General features: G+C 33.3%; 5 protein-coding genes and 1 non-coding gene across 6 annotated transcripts; 3 read left to right on the forward strand and 3 right to left on the reverse strand.

Annotated features, from left to right (window-relative positions):
* Nucleotides 1-36: 36 nt before the first annotated feature.
* Nucleotides 37-108, reverse strand: TRNAW-CCA (transfer RNA tryptophan (anticodon CCA)). Its single transcript has one exon. It is a non-coding gene; the product is annotated as a tRNA-Trp (tRNA).
* Nucleotides 109-288: 180 nt separating this feature from the next.
* Nucleotides 289-3,090, forward strand: LOC107482625 (tobamovirus multiplication protein 1). Its single transcript, XM_016103146.3, has 9 exons — nt 289-694; nt 778-1,014; nt 1,089-1,160; nt 1,403-1,475; nt 1,605-1,650; nt 1,762-1,825; nt 2,112-2,165; nt 2,286-2,363; nt 2,447-3,090. Exons 1-9 carry the CDS (start codon nt 560-562, stop codon nt 2,537-2,539), a joined length of 852 nt encoding a protein of 283 aa, XP_015958632.1. The 5' UTR covers nt 289-559; the 3' UTR covers nt 2,540-3,090.
* Nucleotides 3,091-3,193: 103 nt separating this feature from the next.
* Nucleotides 3,194-5,926, reverse strand: LOC107482626 (derlin-2.2). The gene is made up of 6 exons (XM_016103147.3): nt 5,522-5,926; nt 5,060-5,159; nt 4,022-4,236; nt 3,856-3,939; nt 3,657-3,710; nt 3,194-3,571 (listed from the first exon to the last, which is right to left on the reverse strand). Exons 1-6 carry the CDS (start codon nt 5,618-5,620, stop codon nt 3,389-3,391), a joined length of 735 nt encoding a protein of 244 aa, XP_015958633.1. The 5' UTR covers nt 5,621-5,926; the 3' UTR covers nt 3,194-3,388.
* A 4,188-nt stretch (nt 5,927-10,114) lies between these two features.
* On the reverse strand, nt 10,115-11,058 carry LOC107482620 (15.4 kDa class V heat shock protein). Its single transcript, XM_016103143.3, has 2 exons — nt 10,884-11,058; nt 10,115-10,540 (listed from the first exon to the last, which is right to left on the reverse strand). Exons 1-2 carry the CDS (start codon nt 11,023-11,025, stop codon nt 10,269-10,271), a joined length of 414 nt encoding a protein of 137 aa, XP_015958629.1. The 5' UTR covers nt 11,026-11,058; the 3' UTR covers nt 10,115-10,268.
* Nucleotides 11,059-14,821: 3,763 nt separating this feature from the next.
* LOC107482618 (polyadenylate-binding protein RBP45) lies at nt 14,822-18,709 on the forward strand. Its single transcript, XM_016103142.3, has 6 exons — nt 14,822-15,266; nt 15,753-16,218; nt 17,743-17,798; nt 17,868-17,998; nt 18,094-18,190; nt 18,299-18,709. The coding sequence occupies exons 1-6, from the start codon at nt 14,973-14,975 to the stop codon at nt 18,488-18,490; spliced, it is 1,236 nt and encodes a 411-aa protein (XP_015958628.1). The 5' UTR covers nt 14,822-14,972; the 3' UTR covers nt 18,491-18,709.
* A 3,337-nt stretch (nt 18,710-22,046) lies between these two features.
* Nucleotides 22,047-22,429, forward strand: LOC107482621 (uncharacterized). The gene has a single exon (XM_016103144.3). It carries the CDS (start codon nt 22,072-22,074, stop codon nt 22,381-22,383), a length of 312 nt encoding a protein of 103 aa, XP_015958630.1. The 5' UTR covers nt 22,047-22,071; the 3' UTR covers nt 22,384-22,429.
* The last annotated feature ends 2,357 nt before the right edge of the window (nt 22,430-24,786 follow it).

A 24,786-nucleotide genomic window follows, 5' to 3' on the forward strand; every position in this document is an offset into this window, starting at 1 on the left:
ATAAAAAGCTAAAAAGTGTGGATCAGCGAAAGGATTTGAACCCGACGTGAATCGAACACGCAACCTTCTGATCTGGAGTCAGACGCGCTACCATTGCGCCACGGATCCACTAGCTGCTTTATCTTTTCATAAACTTTTTAATAACCAAAAAACAACTATTTCCGTCTTATTATGAAATCCTGTCGAGGTTGTGATCTTGATTTGTATTGGCTGGCTGCAATGTTTATGGTTTGCTTCCCAATGCTGCTTGGTAATTGTTTTTCTTTATTTAGCAGAAAATGCATTAACAGTAACATTCAAAACTAAAGTTTTTCTTTATAGTTAATGCCAATGAAGTAGTTGTGCATAAAAAAGGGAAGATGACAAGCAGAAACAGTCGATTTCAGATAGTGAGGAAGTGATTTTAGTGCCGACCAATAAATAACTCAATAAGAATAATTGTTTAAAAAATGCTTAATAGTCAAACGTAAGCAGCAAAGAGGACGGGTAAGTGAGGGGGAAAGTGTGTACGGCAAAAGAGTGAAGAGTGAAGAAGAAGAAGAAGGAGTTGGTGAGAGAGATGGAGGTTCCAGGTGCAGTTGCAGTGTTGAACGAGTGGAGCTGGTGGGACCGCGTCAACAACAACTCTGACTGGCAGAAGGCCATTTTCTACTTCCTCTGCGCCTCCTACGCCCTAGTCTCCTCCGTCGCCCTGGTCTCCTCTCTCTTCCTGTTTCCGTCTCTCTCTCTCTATTTCTATTTCGAAATCAATTCCCTCACCATCTTTGATTTCTTCAGATTCAATTGATTCGAATCGAGCTGAGAGTCCCCGAATATGGTTGGACCACCCAGAAGATCTTCCATCTCATGAACTTCCTCGTCAACGCTCTACGCGCCCTCGTCTTTGGATTTCACTCCCAAGTCTTCCTCCTCCATCCCAAGGTGTTGATTTTGGTGCTCTTGGATCTTCCTGGCATCCTCTTTTTCTCTACTTACACACTTCTGGTCCTTTTCTGGGCTGAAATTTATCGTCAGGTATGCCGTATGCCTCCCCCTTTTCTTCTTTTACAATTACTCTTACAATCCATTCTAACTGACTCACTCAGCAGGCAAGGAGTTTGTCCACTGATAATTTCAGGCTTGTTTATATCTCTATCAATGCTGCCGTCTATTTCATCCAGGTATTGTGCTTTCCTGCTACCTTTACTTATATCACAAGCTACTAGACTAGTTAAGAATTTCGATTGCTGTGCGAAAATCCCATTATAGATTTCTACTATTTGATTTATACTTGTATTTAGTTGCCACAAGAAGCATTTCAAGATGGCATAAGTTTCTCCTAGAGCTAAATAGAAGAAAACAAATTTCTCCTTTGATACATGATATCGATTATCATAACGATTAAAGCGTGGTTTGGATTCAGGTTTGTATTTGGCTGTACCTCTGGATAGATCACAATAGTGTTATTGAGCTCGTTGGAAATATATTCATTGCAGGTTAGATTTTAAAGCAAATATCAATTTGTATTTCATACCCACATTAAGAATGCGTTTTTGCCACCAGAATACAATATCTTGCTATATGCGTGGCCTTTTCTCTTATGTGATTATTTTTCTTCTGTGCAGCTGTGTCATTTATGGCTGCATTAGGGTTCCTTATATATGGAGGAAGGTGAGGCTTTTGCATTTGATTCAATCTTCTATGAAATACCTCTGCACCCTCAGTTTGTTTACCCATTTTTGATTCATGATGTTTGCCTGCCTACCTGCTACACATTTCTAGATTATTTTTCATGTTGAGGCGTTTCCCAATCGAATCAAAGGGTAGAAGGAAGAAGCTTCATGAGGTATGCCAATTTTCTTCTTAGTACATCAATTCAATTGAAAAATTCTTAGGAAAAGATTTGATAATATTGGTCTTTTGCCATATTTCCTGTGAATATCTTGGAGCAATCGAGTCCATTTTCTATATCTTTGTTTTTATCAATAAGGTATAAATTCCGAGTGCCCTTGGTTGCACCTCTTCAATCTTTTGATATCCAGTTCTGTTCCAAATGTAGAATAACGCTGAATGAAAAACGAATATTTGTTCATTATTGTTTATCCCAACATAACGCAGGTTTTGTATTGCAGGTCGGATTTGTCACAGCCATCTGTTTCACATGTTTTTTGATAAGATGCATCATGGTAACTTCCACTTTCTCATTATTTGTTTATATTTGTTTATGCTCTATTTAAAGATATCAGGTAAAGTATTTGAATTAATCCCCGTACAATTCAAGCAATGAGCTTCTTGATTCAATGCAGGTTTTTCTGTCTGCATTTGATTCAGATGCATCTCTTGAAGTTTTGGATCACCCTATTTTGGACTTAATATACTACATGGTATTCTCCCGAGTATTCCTTTTTATTTTCTTGGTTTCACTCTCTTTCATATCCTAACTTAACCTTTCATTCTTCAAATACAGCTTGTTGAGATTCTGCCTTCAGCTTTAGTCCTCTTCATCCTACGCAAATTGCCCCCAAAGAGGATATCAGCACAATATCACCCTATCCGTTAATTTCAGTGCATCTTGAATCATTGTTTTGTTCTTTTGTCGACCAATTATGATTTCATGGCACGTGTGTTGATGATATTCTTTTGCTCTTTTGCTCTTTTGCCCATGAAATATAGTCTTGTTCAGCAGTTCTTTGTAGATATTACTCAGCAGTTGCTGCTTGGGAAGGATAATTTAGATTTTTCTTCAAGAGTCAAGGTGGGTTTGACATGAGTCCAAAGAAAAGGAAAAAGGCTGGTGAGAGTGGGGTTGCATGGTCTTGACTCAGTCGCAGAGGAGTAAACAAATATAGGGATTTTTATGTTTTGTTAGTTTGTTGTTGTTGCAGTTTACTTCTCAGAGTTCCTATTTTGCTACTTTTTTCCTGTTCGAAACAGACTTGCAGTGTTTTAGCCATTTTTTTCTTCTTTAAATACGTCATAGGACGTCTCATGTATGACAAAATAATACATGTATACAACACAAAAGTTGAGCTTACTGCTTAGTTTGTGTGGTTTGAATGAATTGAGCCTGTGAGATTAGATGAGGTTGTTGAAAACTCTTACTTTATTTTATTTTATGGTTAGGTGCCATATTCAACCTTTTACTGAATTACTGATCACAAGCGTGGTAAAAGAAGAGTATTATTATCTACAAAATGGTGGCTGATAAACGAAATTGAGAAGGGGAATCTTGTTATCTCAATATTCCAGTAAAAACCTTGGATCTTCTAAATAGTGCACATTAATAATTATAATTACCAAATGCACGCTTCAAAAAATTTACAAACACCAAATGTTCTCTCTCGCTATTATATATTACAGGATCAACCACCATTAGTGTTCTCTGGCTATTGTACTCCCCTGGGGTTATTCAATCTTGATGACGTTCATCTACTGGTGGAGCAGCAAATCTGACATTGGCAGGCCGTGCCACAACTACTGTATCATCCGCAAATAGAGCTTTGATGAATGCCGGCGTTTTTAGCGGGCGACGACCAGTCATCCTAGGATACACATCTTCAAGAAAATAGTATGCATGGCCAGCAATCATCCCCTGCATAATGTCGTTAGAATTTGCATTAGCTGTTGCTTAGACAAACATATTGCATGCATGGATTGAAAGGACTAAGGAGACATACCAGTAGATCCACCCAAGCACTAGCACCAACAAGGACCGAGAATCCCAAGAGAACCTAACATTCATACAACTTTTAAGATCAGGTTGGTTGCTTGATTGGTAGTTAGAACTAAAGGGAAGGATAAAAAGACCAATTCTGGGTACAAAAAGCATGAAGGTAGTTGAGTGTATATCAGGTAACAATAGAAAAGCTTACGTACCCATGGGAGGTAGGCAGCTGTGAAGGTAAAGAGTCCTAGGAAACTCATGTGAATAAAGGGGTTCTGTTTGCTCCATACATAAACCTGGAAATAGATAAATTATGCTCTCAAAACACTCGGACATGGTTAAACATGAGTAGTCAACAATCAATAACTGAAAGCTTACCATCATAAATGTCAGAGAGTTACTAAGAAAAATAATTTTCGCAAATGACTCTGACAAATAAGGTATCATCCCTCCAAGAAGAACGATTCCAGTCAACACCGTGGCACCGAACAAAAGCATATAAAAGAAATCAGCAGTCCTTCCCCTAAAGGAGTTCTCCTCCAGAAGCTTGCAGTACCGAGCAAGAAAAAACATGTGAAACAAGAAATCCAAGTCTGCCCATTGCATAAGAAAAGAGCATGTAAAAGTTAGACGTGCACATTCATAAGTTTCAGGTTAAACAATGAGAAACAGATGAGTAAAGAATATGTCAAATTGTCAATATGCAGGCACTAAAGGCCACCAATAAAAGAAGAAAGGAGCGAAGACAAGAGCTTAGCATGTTTTGAATCCAAACTCAAAATTACTCTTAAATATATGGGGTTAGATAGGGAATTAGCTTGGTGCTATAGTAGTCATGGAAATTGACTAGAGTATGTCAAGAACTGAATAGAGTAGATAGCCATAATAAATCTAGATGCATTTGTGAAGCTGAATGGCCTACAACATCGGACAACATGAAAGAAAGGAGGGGGTTGGGGGGATCAGAAAATTTCATATGCAAATATGAACCATGAACTATGCAATGGTATGCAAGCAATAACAGCTTTTGCTTGTGATTTGATCAGGAGATTCAGGCCCTTGTCCAAAATACTGTAGGTCACGAATCATTATCTATCCTAACACTTCTTCTCTAACATTATTCCATGACAGTTAAAATTTCTTTCATGAAATTGCTCTCATGTCAAATGATAAATGAAAGGATTGACATAATCAACAACCACTACTTGACATTCACATTACATATGTGATTGACCACAGAGAAAAGGGGCATCAGCCATCAGTAGATAACAAATGAGTTCCGATAATGTGGCAGCAACATAAAGAATTTAAATGATGTCGCATTAAAGATGAAGCTTAAGGAGTATCTAAGAAAGCAAAAAATAAAAAGAAAAAAAAATCAAGAAAGGTGAACACTTTGAACAGAAAGAATCTTACCCATTTTCCTGAAGTACAAGAAATTAGTAATTAGACGCCAGAACTGATATTGCTTCACCACCAATCTAGGGTTTAAGTACAAATGATAAGGTGAAATTATCTGCAAATTCACAAAGATTTAGCTACTTCCAGCTTCCAAACCAGTCAAATCGCAAGCTAATTAATCTTTCACAGCACAATAATTGGAAACTAAAGCCTATCCCACAATCAAAGTATAAGCATTTCAACTAAGACAAGAATGACCCAATCAAATATTTTCATTTTTCAAAAAGAAAAATAAATAGAAAAATAAAAACTTATAACGAATATTAAGGCTTTGCTTTTCAAATCGCCGGAAAAGAATGCCCAAACTAAGAAATCAGAAGAGCAAGAATTATCGTTAGGGAGCACAAAAAATCAAATTGGAGACCTAGAAACCCAAATGGAAAAAAACCGAACTTTGGATGAAAGGAACTGGCTTACATCGAGGGAACAACCGATGGTGGTGACGACAGCAGCAGTGAGGTAAGAGCGCGTGATAACTGGCATCTGCTTATACCATTCTTCAACCGCTTGCGCCATTGTTCCTTTCTCCTAATTTCTTCTTCGTAATTGCCGCCAAAGAGGGAAAAACACGAAACAATAAGGAAAATAAACAGGTGAAATCTTGAATAGGGTTTAGGTATGCTCTGAGAAATCGGAATGAAGAGAGAGAAAACCGGAAGGTGAGTTGGAAAGAGATTATTGTGGAAATTGTGCACAAGAGAAAGAAGGAGGAGAAGATGGCGACGAAGGAGCACCGATCAGAGAGATATTCAGATGCAGAGAAACACGATGAATGACAGAGACTGAACCAATCACGAAGCGCGTGCTCTTCACGGACCAATCATGTTGTTGTACTTTGTTTACAGTGTTTTTGCCTTTTTGGAGACTTTTATTATGGTCAATGCTTTTGGGCCTTAAAATGGAGGCGGCTATGTGGAATCCTCTTAAAGCCCAAATGTATTAAGCCCAACAGAAAACCCTAAATACATTCTCTTTTAAATAAATGGTTAAATTAGTAACCAATTTGGGGTTCACTGGTTAATTAAAAATTTTATTTATCAAAATTGTATAAATTGTCTCACCAATTTTTTTTCTTTTTTTACCCACACTACACACAACACTAAAGGGCTGATATTCAAAGGTTTGAATTCGGGTGTAGCATATTAAGAGACATATAATCTTATCAATTGCGATAAGCCTTAGCTACTCTCAAAAGTGTTTAAATGAGATCCCAACTTGGGTTGGTCGAGTGGTTAGCTCACTTGTCCGCTTAAACAAGTGTCACGAGTTTGAATCCCGCCTTGTGCAAACAGCAAATTTTTAAGTTTGTCTTCAAAAATCAAAATAACTATTTTTATAATAAAATTAATATTTAGATATTTTTGTTATATAATTTTTTTTTTATAAATACAAAACTAATTTCATTTTTTTTATAATTAAATTTGTATGAACAGAAAAAATACTTTACTCTTAGAAATAAACAAAGTGGAATGCTATTGAATTTCCCTAATACAAGAGTGAGGTTAAGTTTGCTACGTATAGCAATTCTATTTTCTAAACTAAGTAAAATGAAATTACAAATTCAATTCACCTGGAAATTAAATACTGGAAGGCGAATAAGTGATACCCAAGGCATGCATGATGCACAATTGCACATGTTGTGAATCTTAAAAGCAAGGCAAACTACGAGAAAAATAAAAAATGTCATACTTTGTTGGCTACCGGTGGCTATACTAGAGAAGTCCGCAGTGGTGTCCACCTGACTGACAGGTTTGCATGTATCCTATCATCGACCCTCAACGCAGCCTTGATCACCTAGGATCTATCAGAAATAATCAACAGGCATTCTTGTGGCGTGCCATGTCATCTCAAATTAGTTAGGAAAAAAGACCATGACGCTATACTCTCAAACTCCACAATTGCAAAAGCAATAAGAAGGATATTACTGTTGCCATCTTGTGCCACTGCAATAAGAATACACCACCATATTTGCCATACAAATGAGTGCCATCAACAGAAACAAACGGCTTACAATGCTTGAAGGTCTCAACACAGGAGGAAAGGCTCAGAATACTTTGTTGAACATGCTACAGTCGCGGACCATAAGGTGCCCATCATGGTAAGGTAAGGCCCTGAGCTCACATATTGTTTCGGGACAGCAAATCTGCAGTGCTTGTAGTAGTTTCAGTACCTTGTTGTATGACTCCTCCCAGTCTCTGTATATCTGCGTGTTTACCTTTTGCTTTGCCATCCAGACTTTTCTATATGAGGGTTTGAAGTGATAGCTTTGCCAAACTCCACCCTGTAGGACAGAGATGTTAACGAATGGGTTGGACTGTATCAATGGCAGAATGATCAACGAGGCTGCTGTCCAATTGTCGATGGTCTTAGGACATGGTGGATGCTAAACACGTATGCGCTCCACAACCCTTCGGACCTCCTTGACAAAATAAAACATTCATGGTTGGTAACTACACCAGATATAGCAATCTTAAATGAGTAAATACATTACAATTAAACTTGACATCACCAATATTTGAGATTCTGTCAAAGGACTACATAGAGATTCTAAGGACATCCAATTGTAGTTTGGGGGTAATGCACATGGTACTTTAATCGGTCCGAATCGACCACTCAATACACAGCACTTCTACGAATGCTGTAGTTCTTCACACCCTGCATTACTGCATCTCTGCTTTTGATTTGTGGCCGACGCAAAACTCTACCCCACCGTCTAGGTTGTAATCGTCTTCTTCGGTGTTGGAAAACAGAGATTTCTCATGCATCGTATCCAGATCCAATGCATGATAGTGACTTGGTACATCTGATAGCGCCGGAACTAGGTGGGAGGGGGAGGCAAAACATAGCACACCGCTGCCTCGGCTAGCGTCTCTGGTACAAATTCCTCCTCCTCATCATCTTCAGAAGAACCACTATCGTTGCTATCTGCAACATATTCTTCGTCGGAGTTTTCATCATCCACGTCTATGTCTTCCACTGGACCTGCAACGTGAATTGGTGGTGGTGCAAGAGATGGGTCATCTTGCACAAAGGTTGAGTGGACGAATCCGCCGCTACCAACAATATCAACGTCCGTAAAAAGCTACATCACTTGTTCCGCCATGATTCTCCCATAAATATCAAACATGAGGTGTACATGCTTGTCGCCATGGAGGCGAAACAGACGAAATCGAAAAACTCCGTTTTCAAATGGTGCTAGCAACCAGTGATGTATCCAAAAAATTTTGACAGTGGGGACAAAATATATATAATATAATAATAATTTGGGATTAGCTAACATGTGCCCTAAGGGCACATGACAAGCTTATCATTAGTGAAAGGTTTTAAGTTTTTTCATTTAATAACTGCTAAATAAATATATTAAAAACTTAAAATTTTTATACTTCTAATAAAAAAAATTTAATTTATAATTTTAACTTATGTACTTAAAACTCATAATAGATAAATCTTTAATGATAAATCTCTATAAAAATAACCCTATCAAAAGTTTTTGTACTCTGTATTAGTGTCACAGAAGTTTCAAATTACCAATTAAATGTTTCACAACATCCATAAGAAGATATTGATGGAAGCTGAAGTTTTGCTTTGTCTCATTCTAAAATTATGTGTCACGGTCTTGGATACACTCTAATGATATTATACCAATATTTGAATTTATTCAATCTCTTAATTTAATATTAAATTAGCTTAACTCTCAATATTTAACAAAAAAACTAAAAATGTAAGAAAAAAGAAAATTTTAATGAAAAAAACACTTTATTACTCAAGTATTTGTTACAAATGATTTATACACTCAAATTTTAACTCTCTCCTCTATTTATAGCTATCTACCTCTTTAATAAATAATTAGAATTAAATCTAATCAATGATCTAAATTAATAATCTAAAATCTTCATTACAAATATCTATCCTACCACAACTTTTTAAATACTTTTAGACTATTTCACTCTTCATATTTCTATTACATCAAGACTTTTTTAAAATACTTTATAACCTTCTAGAATAACTTTCTAACATTTAAAGTGATATATGTCTTATTTTTCTTTTCCTTTTTCATAATAGAGACTACTAAAATTTTGCCAAGAAAAATACGTACCTAAAGACCTTAACTATGTTGTTATATATATGTATTATTAATTTATTTTAATATATATTTTATATTTTAATAAGTATTGTATTCAATAATTAATTTTAATATACAACTAATTATTAGTAAAACCATAAAAAACACACCAACTTTTCTTATAATATTCGAAGAAAATAAAATACCAATTACACTACTAGAATTCTATTTTGGTGAAAAGAACGCTATCAGAGGAAAAATAAAAAATGAATGAAATAGACGAGTGATTTTATCACTCCTAAAATTGATAATGCTAATTTTTTGACAATTTTTTAAATTATCCTCCATTTTTATTATTTTGATTTTTTATAATTTCCTATTGAAATACCTCATCTTATCTCAATATCTCATACTAATATTTAAAAACGCCTCAATTATTCTTTGAAACCAAGTTGGAGAAGCCGTCAAAAATATCTGCGGCCACTTGCAAGTTGCATGTGTGGTAAGCAGATATTTTCACTTTTTCAGTGATGGGAATTTCTTAATATTATTATTATTATTTGGAGTTCACTCCTGACAAAAGATCCAAAGGGGGAGGCAAATTGATTATTAACTCTGCCTCTCATTATAAGAGATTCCATTGACACCAACATCTCTTTCAAGATTGTCCTTGGAAACTAGTTAGTCAAATTGCTTCCTTTTTGGCCCAACAATAATATGAAAAGAGGAGTGTTAGGGACGATAATTTTTGTGATTTATAGTAATTAAATAGTCATCAATAATATTTTTAATGGTGTGAAATTTTATTCAACAATGTAGAATTATTCATTTTTCTTTTACTGGTTATATCTTGCTAAAATTTAATAAAGTTGGGACTTTTCCATATTAATATACACTCCAATATGCCATCAAGTAGTCACTTCAAACAATTTTGTACATAACAACCATTGAGAAATAACAAGATACCCAAATAATCATGCAAAGTTACATAACATAGTCATTAGGCATTAACCAATGTCTAATAAATTAATAATCTCCCCAAGAACACAGAATTGATTAGTTAATTAATTAAGCCTATAGTGGCAGCAGCTCATAAATCAATTAAGCAGCTCTTGCAAGAACATTATCCAATGTATGAGGAACATCATTGGGGTCAATGTAGAAGCCTCTCCTAAGTGACCTTGGAACTGTGATGGTTAAGACACCATCTTCATAGCCAGCAGAGATTGCATCAAGATCAACCCTCCCTGGAAGCCTAAACTTCCTCCTGAACTTCCTTGCTGGCTCACTTGAGAATTCATCCACTGCTTCTGTTCTTATTATAAGGTACCTTGAGTCCTCAACCTCCACTCTCAGTTCTTCTTTCCTCACACCTACCATACAAAGAATGAAAAAAAAATATACCCAATTCTAAGATACTATAATAAAGACTAAGGTTGCATTTGGTAGTAAAAAGCATGATACAAATATACAAAAAGGTATTTAGAACTTCAAACTGAAGGATTAAATAACAAGTACCCCGAGATAGATACAATATATAACAATAACAAGTAGCACTCATTTCACGTTATGGAATCAACTACATAGATCAAATAGAGTAATATTGTTTTATTACTAATCTGATTACATTTAAGCCATTAAACAGAAAATGATTAAGATAATAAACAAGAAGACAGAGAAAAATAGATGTGATAAAGGGTTGCTTTGCTTGCTTACCAGGAATATCAGCTGAGAAAATGTGAGAATCAGGGGTCTCAGTCCAGTGAACATAGTTTTCAGGGATGAAGTCATATGGGAAGAGGAGATGGGAAGGGAGAAGGAATTGCCATGGTATAGAGTGGGATGCTGAGAACTCCATTGTTGGTTATGAGTTATGAATCATGAATCATAGATTTAATGGGAATCAAGAAAAGGAGAGGTTAGTTGGTTGGCCTTTTTCAGAGGTCAAGTGGCCAAGTTGCTATATCAATATGTGGTTAATATAAAAAAGATTAACTAATTTACTATCTCTTTTTTTATTTGTGAATAAAGGACAGTGAAAAATAAAACTCTCAGTTCAAAATTATTGGTTATTTAAACTCTTTTGTATTATTAGAATTAGGGATGTCAATCGCCGGGGCAGAAAATGTCTCCCTGTTCTTCATCTCCACCTTAGAATTAATCTTCGTTTTTTGCTATGAGGAAATAATTGTCCCCATTTTCGTTCTCCGTGTTTCTCGCAATTTTCGCGGGGTCTCATTCTCCATCTTTTTATGTTTAACATTTATATGGAAATTATAATAAAAAATATCAAAAAAACCAAAAAACAAACTACAAAATATAATTACAAAAACACAAATATATCTTATCCAATATTATAAGTCCAGAAATATAACATAGCAAATCATAGTCCATAAAAAAAATTTTGAACAATAGGATTAGAGTTTTTCAATGAGTGAAATTACTAAAAGAACCTTTATATTAGAAATAAAGTAAGAGTTGTTAAGTAAATTAAAAAATTTGGAAAATTATCGGGGATGGGATGGGGATCCCCGTTCGGATTCCCGCGCCTGTCTCGACGGAATTTCGCTCCCATCCCCATCTTCACGGGAAAAATTCTCTACTATTAGGGCCCCATTTAGGGCGGTCCCGCAGAATTTCCACCTCTTAAAAATTTTTGCCATCCCTAATTAGAATTAGTATATGTACTCTTGTCATACACATATAATATATAAAAATATATAAAAAAATTTGAATTTTTTAAATGAAAGTAATTTTTGTAATAAAATAACAATTACTCATTAATAGTAATATATAGTTTGTGATTAAATTAGAATATTTATACTAAAATTTTATCTTTTTAAATTTTTTTAAATAATATTAATTATTGATTTTGTAAACAGTTTTCATGACTCATGAGTAAAATTTTTAAATCATATTATTCGGTATGTTAAAATTGATTTGAGTAAATTCAATCTAACATAAAATAAAATTTTTTTTGGATTACCTTTTTTATTATTGTAGTAAAAGAAGCTATTATGGAGAATTATTTTTGTCAAAATCTACTTATAACTGCTTTATATTCTAATATCATATTCATTCTTAAAATCAAAATAGTATATGACCAACATTGTTATTTGTTAAAATTTATCAATATATTTTATATATCGTTGAATTGAAATAGCTATATTTGTACTTAAAAATAATTTTATATTTTTTTGTTAGTTTAAACGTCTGCTAAAATTACCAAAGAAAAGATAAATATACAATATTTTGTCTTAACTCTTGGAAAATAATTAAAAAAAATAGTGTCTAAAATCTTGAATTGTCCGTACGTAAAAATAATTATTGATATATGCCATTTTTTAAAATATATATATATTTTGTTCAAACAGAAACAGAAGTGATATTGATTATTTTAGAATCGAAATGAATTTGTCCATCTAGTACAACTATTTTTTTTTCCAAACAAAAAAATTTGGGCTTTGCTCCTATCAAGCTTCATGACCACTTCGTGATTACCACAGGTTTTATTCTTCAAAAAATGTATGAGCTCATGAGCTATTAGGGTATTGTCACTAATCAACCTTCCTTTGATGAATACGCTCTGATTCTTGCTAATCACCTTTTTCAACAGTCCTTGCATCCCGTGAACCAGTATCTTTGAGATAATTTTATAGGAAACACTATTCAAACTAATGAGTCTGATTTGGGCTATATTTTTTGCCTGCTGAATCTTTGGTATCAAATAAATATGTGTGTGGTTAAAATTTCGCAACATCTTTTCTCTTGTAAAAAAACTCATGGCTGCCTCCGTTACATCCTTTTTGATAATCCCTCAGTAATGTTGAAAGAATTTACCTGTGAATCCGTCATCACCTGGGCCGAAAAGGGATTAATGGAAAAGGTTGCTGTTTTAACCCCTTCTTCTGTAACTTTCTGCACTAATCTTCTGTTAGTTGTGCCATCGACCCTTATCTCCATGTCCTTTATACTCTCTATAGCTGAACTTGGGTTTGAGGTTGAGAAGATTTCAGTAAAGTACTGTTGTGCAATATGAGCTATTCCTTCCTGATCATATTTATAGTTATCCGAGTCGTCTAGCAGCTTTTGAATCTTGTTTTTTCTGGCTCTATTATAAAATTTTGCATGAAAAATTTTGGTATTTTGGTTAGAATCTGTCTCCTATCCGCACCATTTCCTTTATCCTTCTCCTATTCTAGCTTGTTTTTAAGATTAGTAATAAGCGCCTTCGAGTTGCTTCTGCTACTTTTCTGCCACTCCACAAGCATATAGCGACATTTTTTCAGTTTGCAAAACAGTTTATACATAGAAGATCCATTTATTTAGGTCTACTACGCCTTTTTCACAATGTTTGATACGTCCTCGCTGTCACATCATCTTTTTTGGAACTGAAATCTCCTTTTAGTTCTTCTTCATTCGCTGTTGGAATGTAATAGAAGTGGACAATGATCTGATTCGGTATCTTCCACGTGGGTGACCGTTGCTTTCGGGTACATTAACCTCACGTGTGTTGAGGTCAAACATCTATCCAGCTTTTCTCTAACAAAATTTTCACCAACTTGTTTGTTACTCCAAGTAAATTTGCTTCTAATATGTCCCAAGTCCATCAACTCACCTTCATTAATGAAATTATTGAATGTCTGAATAGAGCTTCTCATCTTCATACGACTCCTTCTTTTTTGTGGTATTATGAGATAGCGTTAAAATCTCCTATCACTATAGAATATTGATCCGAGCAGTGAATAATTTTCAAAATCTTGTAAAATTACTCTTTTCTCCGATTCTCCTCACCAGTGGCGGAGCCACATTATGAGCAAGGGGGGCAATGGCCCCCCAAACTAATAAAATGTATGTATTAAGTTTTAAATTTTTTAGTTTAACTCTTTTTTAATTTTTAATTTTTCTTTTTTTTTTAACTTATATTTTTCATGTTAGCTCCTTCCAAAATAATTTTTAGCTCCGCCCCTGCTCCTCACAGTAAAAATAAATAATCACCACCTTTTATTAAATTTGGAAGCTGCGATCAATCCATAAGAATTGAATGATAATTATTTAGATATAAAAAGTTTTTCTTTTACTTTTTTAAATTTTTTTATTTTTACTCAATCGTAATTTCGTGTATAAAAGATTATATTGATCTCAACCAAGTAATATAACAACTTTAATTATAATAAACTTACTCATTACTTATATTCAAATAATAATAGTATTTTGTTTATTACTTGAAAAAATATATATTTTAGGTACAAAGATTTAATTTGATTTAAAATTCTAATTCTTATAATAGTCTTTAGATTATATTTGATTTTAAAAATAAGATAAGATAAAATATTAAGAACAAAATATAAAAGATAAAAATATAAAAATTAATGTTTTTATATTAAAAAATAAAAAATATATAAATTAATAAAATAATAAAAAATAAATAATAAATAATATTTTTTAATTTTATATTTATATCTTTCTTATTCAAATAAATATAAAATATATTTATTTAATATTTTTAAACTCAATATCTTTATCCATATCTTTTATGTGAAAGACTATATTTTGTGTGTTTGTGTCTCAGGCTAAACAAACGCAGCTTATATACTCTGAAATAAAATATAAAATATCTAATCTATCATCAATTACCACGCAAGACGCAAGCACGCACCTTTTTCCCCCTTTCCTTTTTTTAGGGTTAGGGTTCCACTCTTCCCCTCTCCTCTCTTTTAAAGGACTCGCACACCCTCTTTATTTTCTCTCTCTTCCGCGCTTCACTTTCTCTTTGGAACTTCAGATATTCTCCGAGAGAAGAAGATGATGCAGCCAGGACCCGGAATGCCTCCAACAAACATGGGCCAGCAGCCACCACAGCAGTACCAACAGCAGCCGCCGCAGCAGCAACCGCCATACATGATGATGCCGCCTCAGCCTCAGGCGCCCCCACCCATGTGGGCTCCTTCCGCCCAGGCGCCGCCTCAGCAGGTTGCTCAGCCGCAGCAATCGGCTCAGCCCACCAGCGCCGACGAGGTCCGCACCCTCTGGATCGGAGACTTGCAGTACTGGATGGACGAGAACTACCTCTACACCTGCTTCGCTCACACCGGCGAGGTATGAATTAAGAAAAATTTTTGAACTTGTATACAATCCCTTCTAATCTATGTGATATATAAAATTTTGGTACCTTTTGTGATGATGTATCAATGATTTATGAGTTTGTTATCGAGCTGAATAGGATTTTCTGATTTATTATATGTGAATTTAGGGTTTATCAAGTCTATATCTTGGATTTAGGATTTGCCTAGATGTGCTCTGTTTATTTTGGAAAAGTCTAGGGAGCCAGCAACTTTTGAGTTTTGTGGCCCGCACTTAACCATCAAAAGAAAAGCTAGTGATCTTTCACCATTGAATGTAATCTCACACCATTAAAAACACTATTGATGACCAATTGATGGTTACAAAACACAAAAGTTGCTGCCCCTTAGTACTTCTCGTTTATTTTTGTTTGAACTGGGGTATTGATTTAGCTGCGGATCCTGAAGGTGGTTTATGATATTGTTGTCATGCTAATTAAGTGAGGGATTGTTTTGTTTTCAGGTGACCTCAGTAAAGGTTATCCGGAACAAGCAAACTGGTCAGTCTGAGGGTTATGGTTTTATCGAGTTTGGTAGCCGGGCCGGAGCTGAGAGAGTGCTCCAGTCATATAATGGAGCGATTATGCCAAATGGTGGGCAGAGCTTCAGATTGAACTGGGCTACATTTAGTGCCGGTGAGAAGCGTCATGATGATAGTCCAGATCACACCTTATTCGTTGGTGATTTGGCTGCAGATGTTACTGATTACCTCCTTCAGGAGACATTTAGGACTCGTTATAGCTCGGTGAAGGGGGCAAAAGTTGTGATTGATAGGCTCACTGGCCGGACTAAGGGTTATGGTTTTGTAAGATTTGCGGATGAAAGTGAACAAATGAGGGCTATGACTGAGATGCAAGGGGTTCTTTGTTCAACTAGACCCATGAGGATTGGACCGGCCTCTAATAAAAACCCTGCCACTCAGCAGAAAGGTTTGTCAATTTTGTGGATCTTCAGTTCTGCCACTTTTTGCTATGAAACTTTGAATTGCCTTCCAAATGTCATATGCCTTATTGAGTGATGCTGGTTGAATTCTGGGCTCTATGTCCCTAATTATATTTGTGGCAGATGCTAGATTTGTGTTATGATTTTTTTCAGTTGTGTTCTTGAAGCTTTGCAGTCGAAAGTCATTTCTTCCTTCAATTTCCTTTAAAAATTTGGGCAAAATAAATGATATATAGTAGTAAAATCTTATAGAACTCATGTTGTCTCAAAGCAGGGTGTCAAGAGGCTCTGTCATCTCGGAGCCTGGAACTGATTTCAGCTGAAATGGTTACCATTTTAGTGCATGGCCTTGGTTAGGTCAGTTATCCGTTTATGTCTTGCCCGTTATTTTTCGCGGCATTTTCTTTTCACCTACAATGTTAGATTGTTCTTTTCAGTTTTCATTTCGATTATTGGTTTAGTTTTACCCAAATTACATTATGTAACTTTTCTAGTTACTTTATTTTTTCAGTCCACCATCCTTTAATCATTGCTCCATTAATTTGCTCCAATTAGTTTACCATAAGAACTGAATATTTTAATTTTTTATTAGCTGGCCCCTCTGCCAAATCAGATGTATTTATTTAGCCCATTTCATCTGTTCTTCTGGTAGATGCCTTTTAATTTCACCAATCTCTAGCTCGTTTATACAGAAAGCCCAGTGTTCGTTGATTTTATTTTCTAGAAGTTATACTTGTTCTGGGTGGTTTCTTTTATCATCCTTTTTTAATTTCTGTGATATAGGTTTTGTTCCCTTTGTCTTTCTGAATCGCTGAGAACTGTGCTATGAAAGTAAAGTTATAATAATTCACTGTATATTTCTCATTCCTTTCGGATGTCGCAACTTGTGAAACTCTTTAATGCATGAGAATGTTAGATATAGCACACTAGAGCCGATCAATACTGTTTATGGTGTTGTCTGTGTGTATACTTCGGTGCTTTTTTTTTAAATCCCTTCTGTATGATCTTCTCTATATTCTCACTTAACACCATGTATTAATGACAGTTTTTTCTGTTGAGTTTACTAGGATTTATCTGATTATATGTTTAGATTTTATTGTCTTCATTTATGATGATTGTGTATAGCTTTTGATGTGTGGTGTATGTATGGCACTGACTACTCTGTTCCTTCTCTGTTTGCTCTGCACCTAGCCTATTTGTGTTTTTGCTGTCTTCTCTTCTTGGATATGTATAATTATATATATATTTTTTTAAAATGATTGGATAGTGTGATATAGTACTTAATTAAAGGTCTGTGGTACATGCAAGGAACATGTCATTTTGTTACCGACTTAGCTTTGAGGTTGCTTTTTTGTTTTTTAATATTTAAGTCTATGATTAAGTTGCGCCCATATTTAAGTTGAGGTGTCCTTATGGCGTTTTCCTTGGTTACTACTTACTACTGTTCTAATATGATTCACACTCGTTCACTTTTATTCATCTTTCACTTCACTTCTATTTTGATCGTGCAGCATCTTATCAGAATCCTCAAGGTGCACAGAACGAGAATGATCCAACTAATACAACAGTGGGTACCTCTCTGCATATAGAATCTGCTTTATTTTTGCTTCTTTCTGACCTGAATTTTCTTTTGCAGATTTTTGTGGGCAATTTGGACCCCAACGTCACTGATGATCTTCTGAGACAAGTTTTTGGTCAGTACGGAGAGTTAGTTCATGTGAAGATTCCAACGGGCAAGCGATGTGGGTTTGTCCAATTTGCAGACAGGTAACATAAGCTATTGCACATCTGATATTTACCTTGTGACACCGTTGTGTGATCAAAATGCAGCATCTGATCTTGTTTTTGTTTTCTTGCAACAGGAGCTGTGCAGAAGAGGCACTAAGGGTTTTGAATGGATCCCAGTTGGGTGGACAAAATGTACGGCTCTCATGGGGCCGCAGCCCTTCAAACAAACAGGTATTCAATGTCTAATTTATTAATTTCAGTAATTAAAACTGCACAGCACAGCAATTGCAAAAAATGAGTTCTGGATCTTGATGAATGAGTTGGATGATGCTTTTTCAGTCTCAGCCGGAAACAAACCAGTGGAGTGGCGGGAGTGGTACCGGCGGGAGTGGCGGATACTATGGATACGCTCAAGGCTATGAAAATTATGGTTATGCTCCTACTGGACAGGACCCCAACATGTATGGCAGTTATCCGGGGTATCCTAACTACCAACCTCCGCAGCAACAGCAGCAATTAGGATATAGTTGAGAAGTTACTACTACATTTCTGTCATCTACTATTGTCATGTTATGATACTTGTTGAGTTGTTTTATCTATCCTCGAGTCTCGTGGAAATCTGTCTCTGCTCCTTTTTGCTTTCCCCTTTTATGTTTCTCCCAAACGCTCAAACCCTCTTACTGTATGCATAACGAGTTGTTTGCTCAGTACTTATTTAATGTTCAGATATGATGCGTGTTTTCTTTTAAATTTGCGTTCTGATTTAACTCGGTGTTACGTCAAGTTATTTACAAAATGTACAGAGATTAAACATGTTTATTTTATGATAAAGTAGGTCTTGTCTTCTTAATTTTTTGAAAATTTTTAAAACTATTCTTGATGTTTAATTTTGTTTAACATTTGAAATAGTTTTAGTTATATTCCAATTGCTAATTTTTTGAGTTGATAATTGACATTTTTTGGATTTGGATCTTTTAAAGTTTGAATTTTACTTTAGAAAGTAAAGTGTGATTTTCTACTCTTGAATAATTTTTCTTTTATATTTATTATTGGTTCTACCTATAAAATTAATGATGAGAGATTATATTTTACTCTGTAAAGTAAAATTCAAACTTTAGAGGATTCAAATCTATATTTTTTATCCCAAATGTTCCTCTGTATAACCCACCTGTCATTCTCCCAAACCCAACAAGACCACCTCCTCCATGGCATGTTTTGTTACTTCCTTTCTTGCCTCTGCCTCTCTTTCCACTCTACACCGTTGGATCTCACTCACTGCCTTCTCAATCCAATGTTAGACATAGACAAATAATTAATGTAAAAAATTAATTTTTAGAATTAAAATGTCAAGAAGATTCTTGTTATACTTATATAAGCTATTACTAGGAGAAAAATTGACGATGAAATAATATAATAAATTATTAAGGGTGCAAGAAGGTGATGCAAATCATGCCTCGAATTTTCGTTAGATGTCACGCACTGTCACTGGCGTGCTGCTGGTTGTCATCCTATTCTTTCAAGATTCGCATATTGTTGAACTCTCTTTAATTATGAATTATTAGCAGTCAAATCAAATTCATCTAATTAATTATTATATATTTTAACCTATATTTTATATAAATAATTAATTAGAAATAAATATTATCATTTTTATTTTAATAATACTTTCTTTTTACAAATTCATGGAAAAATCATATGCAAAATGACATCATAAGTAGAAAACAGTAGCACCACTACTCTAATTTATTTTAACAGAAAATATTTTACACTTTAGGCTTAATCATATGACATCTTAATAAAAAAATTAGTGCAAAACTGTAAATCCTTGTAAACTTTTATATACTCCCTATACTGAAGACGGTGACTTTAATTTCCATTTTTGATTTCTTCAAGAGTTCAAAGATCCCTCCATGGTGGCGGTGGAAATTTGGTCTGTTCTACAATGTGCAAGTCTCATGGATTGTGACTTTGCAGTTTGACTTTTTGGGGTCAATCATTAAGTATCTTACAACAAGAGTGCAGCTAGCACAAAAATCAAAGTATATTACAATGTGTGCCATCTCATCATTTCACACTACATCTTGTATGATCCTAATATACACACCTACCTACACATTATCATATCATAATTCATATCTCATACCTTATAATTAATCTTGCTTATCACCGGTACATTCTATTCTTTCCCAAGTGAGTGAAGTGTTTCATACTCTTTTGAACTAATCATAACTCATTTATTAATGAACTCTTCTTTAACACCATTTTATAGTCAAAATTTATTTTATTAATAATTAATAAATATTAAATAAAATAAATTTTAGAGTTTGGATTTGGTTCTTCTAAATTTTAAATTTCACTTTAGAGGGTAAAGTGTGATCTCTCACCTTTGAATAGTTTCTCTCTCATATTTTCTCTTGATCTCACATATGAAATAAATGGTGAGAGATTATACTTTACCCTCTAAGTGACAATTTAAAATTTAGAAGATCCAAATTCTTAGAGTTTATTTGAGAAGTTTTAAAAATTATTTTTTTAAGTTTTTGACTTATAAAACTTAATTAAATTATTTATCCAAAATAAACCTTAGTTGTTTTTAATAATTTTTTTTGCTATCATATATTTTGATCGAAACAAATACTTACCTATTATATTAAACTAAAATAGTCACTACTAGCTGATCTGCGAGCTCATTTGTAAACCTTGTAGCTAATCAGGCACTTAGTTCAAGTCAAGAGAGTACATACACATACATTAGTTTAAAATAAAGTTGAAAGTTGAAACTAACCATTTTTCTACTTCTATATATTATTCTAAAATTAAATATGTATGATTAGGTTACAAAATTATTTATATATATAATAGCTAGATACTTATTCAATAATATTTTATGTTAGTGGTATTATTATATAAATACCAAAACAAATAACTAACAATTATTGTTGTCAACGTGCCTTATTTAAACTAGTATTATTCTACACATATAATAGTAATAATCTGTAGCTTATTCTACTGTTTACCAAACCTTAGCCAAATGACGCCATTAGAGTCACTTTTTTAATTAATTTAACTAATACTTTGCCAAAATGCCACCCTAAACTTTCTTTTTTGTTTGTGCATTTGTTTTTAGCGTTCAATTCAACTTCAACTTTTCTCTTCGAGTTTGTCTTATTATTACTTAATACAAGCTGAAAAAAAATATTTACTGAAAAATATCAGTGGCTGTGAGTTATTCTTTGATATTAAAATTAAGAGCATAATATAAAGTGGACATGTAGAGTTTACTTAGCAATCAGAGGACTTAAAAAATGAAATAAAAACTTGAAGAGATTTTAAAAGGAAACTACAAATAAGTTCTTAATCTTTTATCGTAAAGATAAATAAATCATCGACTAATTAAAAATATAAAAATATTAATCACCTTTTAAAATACGAGACATATAAATCCTTTCGTTAAATGTCTCACATTTTAAAAATTAAAAAGTATTTTTATATTTTTAATTAATTAAAAAGAATTAATGGCCATTTGTATCCATAAAAGATGAAAAACTGACATATATATCCAAACTAAATCAAAACTAAACGCAAGATGCCTTTCGTGTGACAAAAATACCCTGTTTTTAGAGGGTTAGAGTGCCACATAGGATACTTTTGTCACTAAGAGCGTAGATACAAATTTAGTTTCGATCTAGTATGTATACATATATCAGTGTTTTCATTTTTCATGAGTACAAATGATCATTTATTATAATTAAAAACTTACATGAGTTAAAAAATCAGATACCTAATTATCTTTTTTTTTTTTTCAAATTTTAAATACAATGCAATGAAATCTATATGATTATTTAACAAAACAAAACCAACCTCCCCCCGCCCCCCAAATGTCATTTGATATCTTTTTAAATTTGTTTAAATCTATAAAAAACTTAATTTAAAAATATTGGCAAATTGGATTTACAGATGAGAGAGTGTGTTTCCATTATTTTTCATTATAAAGTGTTGTTTTGGGGAGGTTTCCATTCAGGACGAAATTGTATGAGATGCCAATTCAGGGAGACTCATCATCTAAATTAAATAAAGAAACTCTCTCTCTCTCTCTCTCTCTCTCTAAGGAAATGGCTGGTGTTTGTAGTAGGAAGCAGTTCCATGGCTACTCGAAGATGGAAAAGGAGGATTCTGAAGAGATGATACATAGGAGGGCACAGTTCTTGATCTACAAGGTCTTGCAGCAAGCTGATTCTTCTTATTCTTCTTCTTGTTCTCGCAGAATCAGAATCTGCAAGCTCAAGGTGAAGATCGGAAACAGATTGAGGAGGCTGAGGAAGAGAATCCTATCTGGATTCCATGGACTCAAATCATGGAAGAAGCGCTTCTTTGCAATTGGAAGTAGTAGTACTATTAGAGCACTTCCTCCTTTCATCAAATGATTCTCTCTTCTTGTATCTATAATCAACAACTACTTCATCTTTCTCTTTATTATCTCTCATACTCATAATCATAATCATAATCATACTTTTTGTTTAGACTCAAATGCATGCATGCCTCAACATTACTTAGCTTCAGTATATAAATCTATCTCTTAATCAAACATGTGTTAATTAATTAAGTGGGACTAATAATAAGGGAGAGGGAGAGTAATAACGTTTAATTAAAGATGATCGAAATGTCAGGTTCTTGTTGATGATCTGATCAATGTAACAAATCATGATGATGATGATGACAATGCTTGCATGCGGTCGGTGTAGTAGTTAAGTTTCATATCAAAGGTGATGTCTGATCTGCTACTATAAATATCATTATGCTCAGTCTAATCTGGAACAACACAATTATTGAAACAAGTAATTAATTCAACGTTATTAAACTACTCTTTTACCTTAATCCATGACAATAATAAAAAAATCTCGTAGTCTATAAATTCAGGCCAACAAAATACATAAATTCAATTATAATTTTAACTTTTATTATCTTATTTTATCTTATTTTTAATTATTCTTATCTTATCTTTATTTATTTTTATTTTTTATAAGACAATATTCTATATATATTTAATTTTATCCTCATAGTTTACAACACACTTGACTTTAATTCAATCAATCAACAATCAATAAAAATTCTTTTCTTTGTTTTTCCTATTCTTTCACAATTTTATCAAATATCACTTTCCATGTTTTGGTATCAATTGATGAACTTCAATAATATCACCACACCGAGACAATCATCCTTAATAGTAGGAAGACAAAAAAAATTAATTATAAAAAAACAGATAAATTTTAATTGTTTTTGGGTAAAAATTTTTTATCAAATATTTTTAGTTATAATCTTTCCAGTAACATTATTTTAAAACATTATTGACTAGTAGTGAACAAATTTATTTATATATATATTGTTTAATTCTCAATACTATATATGAATATTCACTTAGAATTAATTACTTAATTAATTTAATCAAGTTCTTTCTCTCCTCCAGACTTAGTATTTTGAGATCCAAAGTTGATTTTTTATTAAAAAAAAATTATATTTATATAAAAGGAATCCGAAACTTGGTGTGAAAGAAAGTGCTGGCATTAATTGGGAACAATTATTGGCGAAAATGAGTCAACTCTTCCAACACACTTCCCCCTATACACACTTACCGTACTGACCCAGCTACATACTGTGATTGCATGATATCTCTAGGATTTCAGTGACAAATAATATAATTTTATTTAAAAAAAGTTTATTAATTATACAATGGCTTATTCTATGATTTATTATATAAAAGCATATAATTGTGGGATTAACAAAAGTATTTCGACTTGACTTAATTCTCAACACTTTCATTTTAATTGAATTAAAGTAGGTTCTATTCTACTAGCTCATGTATATATGTTCATTGGATTCTTTCTAATACGTATCATCAATTAATTAATTGAACCTTTTTTTTTTAAAATAAGGTAATATATATGTGTGTATGAATCTGAATAGACATGCAGAGCAGCGGTTCATGTATACCACACAGTTTTTCTTTGAGAAGTACAGCTATATATATAAAACATTTAACGTAATTTATTTATTTTTTATTTTTGTTTTCTACGATATTCTTCAACTTGTTAAATCAATGACTATTTCGTCACAAATATAAACTCCATTTAAATATTTTATTGTCTACAAATGAGTTGTTGCATGCAATAAATGAGATTCAAATAATCGGCATTTTGTTTAGACGGACTAGGAAACTAACCACTATTATTTAACAAGTGGCACGCATGCTTTCACGTTTGGAGCTTTGAATTGGACCCACCAACTCTCTCACTCTCACGCCTCTCTCCTGATTTTATTTCAACTTCACTACTCAGTCAATGCTAGTGCTTTATTTTACTACCTGTGTTGAAATTCATTTATAACCTAAGAAAATAAAATCCAGAAATTATTTTTAATATGGAAAGAGAAATGATGTTTTAATTAAATATTGATATTTGAAGTGTATTATAGTATTGTAGAAATTATTCAACACGTCCTCACGTGATGTAACACACTATTCACGTATTGGTTAAGATATTGTCATGTGTTGGTTAAAATGCTGCCACGTGTTCAATACGCTTCCCACGTATTGATTTTTCACCTAAAAAATTCACTCATACGTAATTACATCAAATAATCACATTTTCAACAAAAACACTAATATTTTTTTTATATAAAAAAAATTAACCACAAAAATCTTGGTAAAATATTCATTGTGCCAATAATTCATTTTTTTTTGACAAACCAATAATTCATTTAACTTCATCTTTTTTTTTAATAACATTTGATGGGTGTTACTTCCTGAAAAAAAATCCAAGCTTAATTGATCT

This window comes from Arachis duranensis, chromosome 4 (assembly GCF_000817695.3).
Source record: "Arachis duranensis cultivar V14167 chromosome 4, aradu.V14167.gnm2.J7QH, whole genome shotgun sequence".
NCBI classification, from domain to species: domain Eukaryota; kingdom Viridiplantae; phylum Streptophyta; class Magnoliopsida; order Fabales; family Fabaceae; genus Arachis; species Arachis duranensis.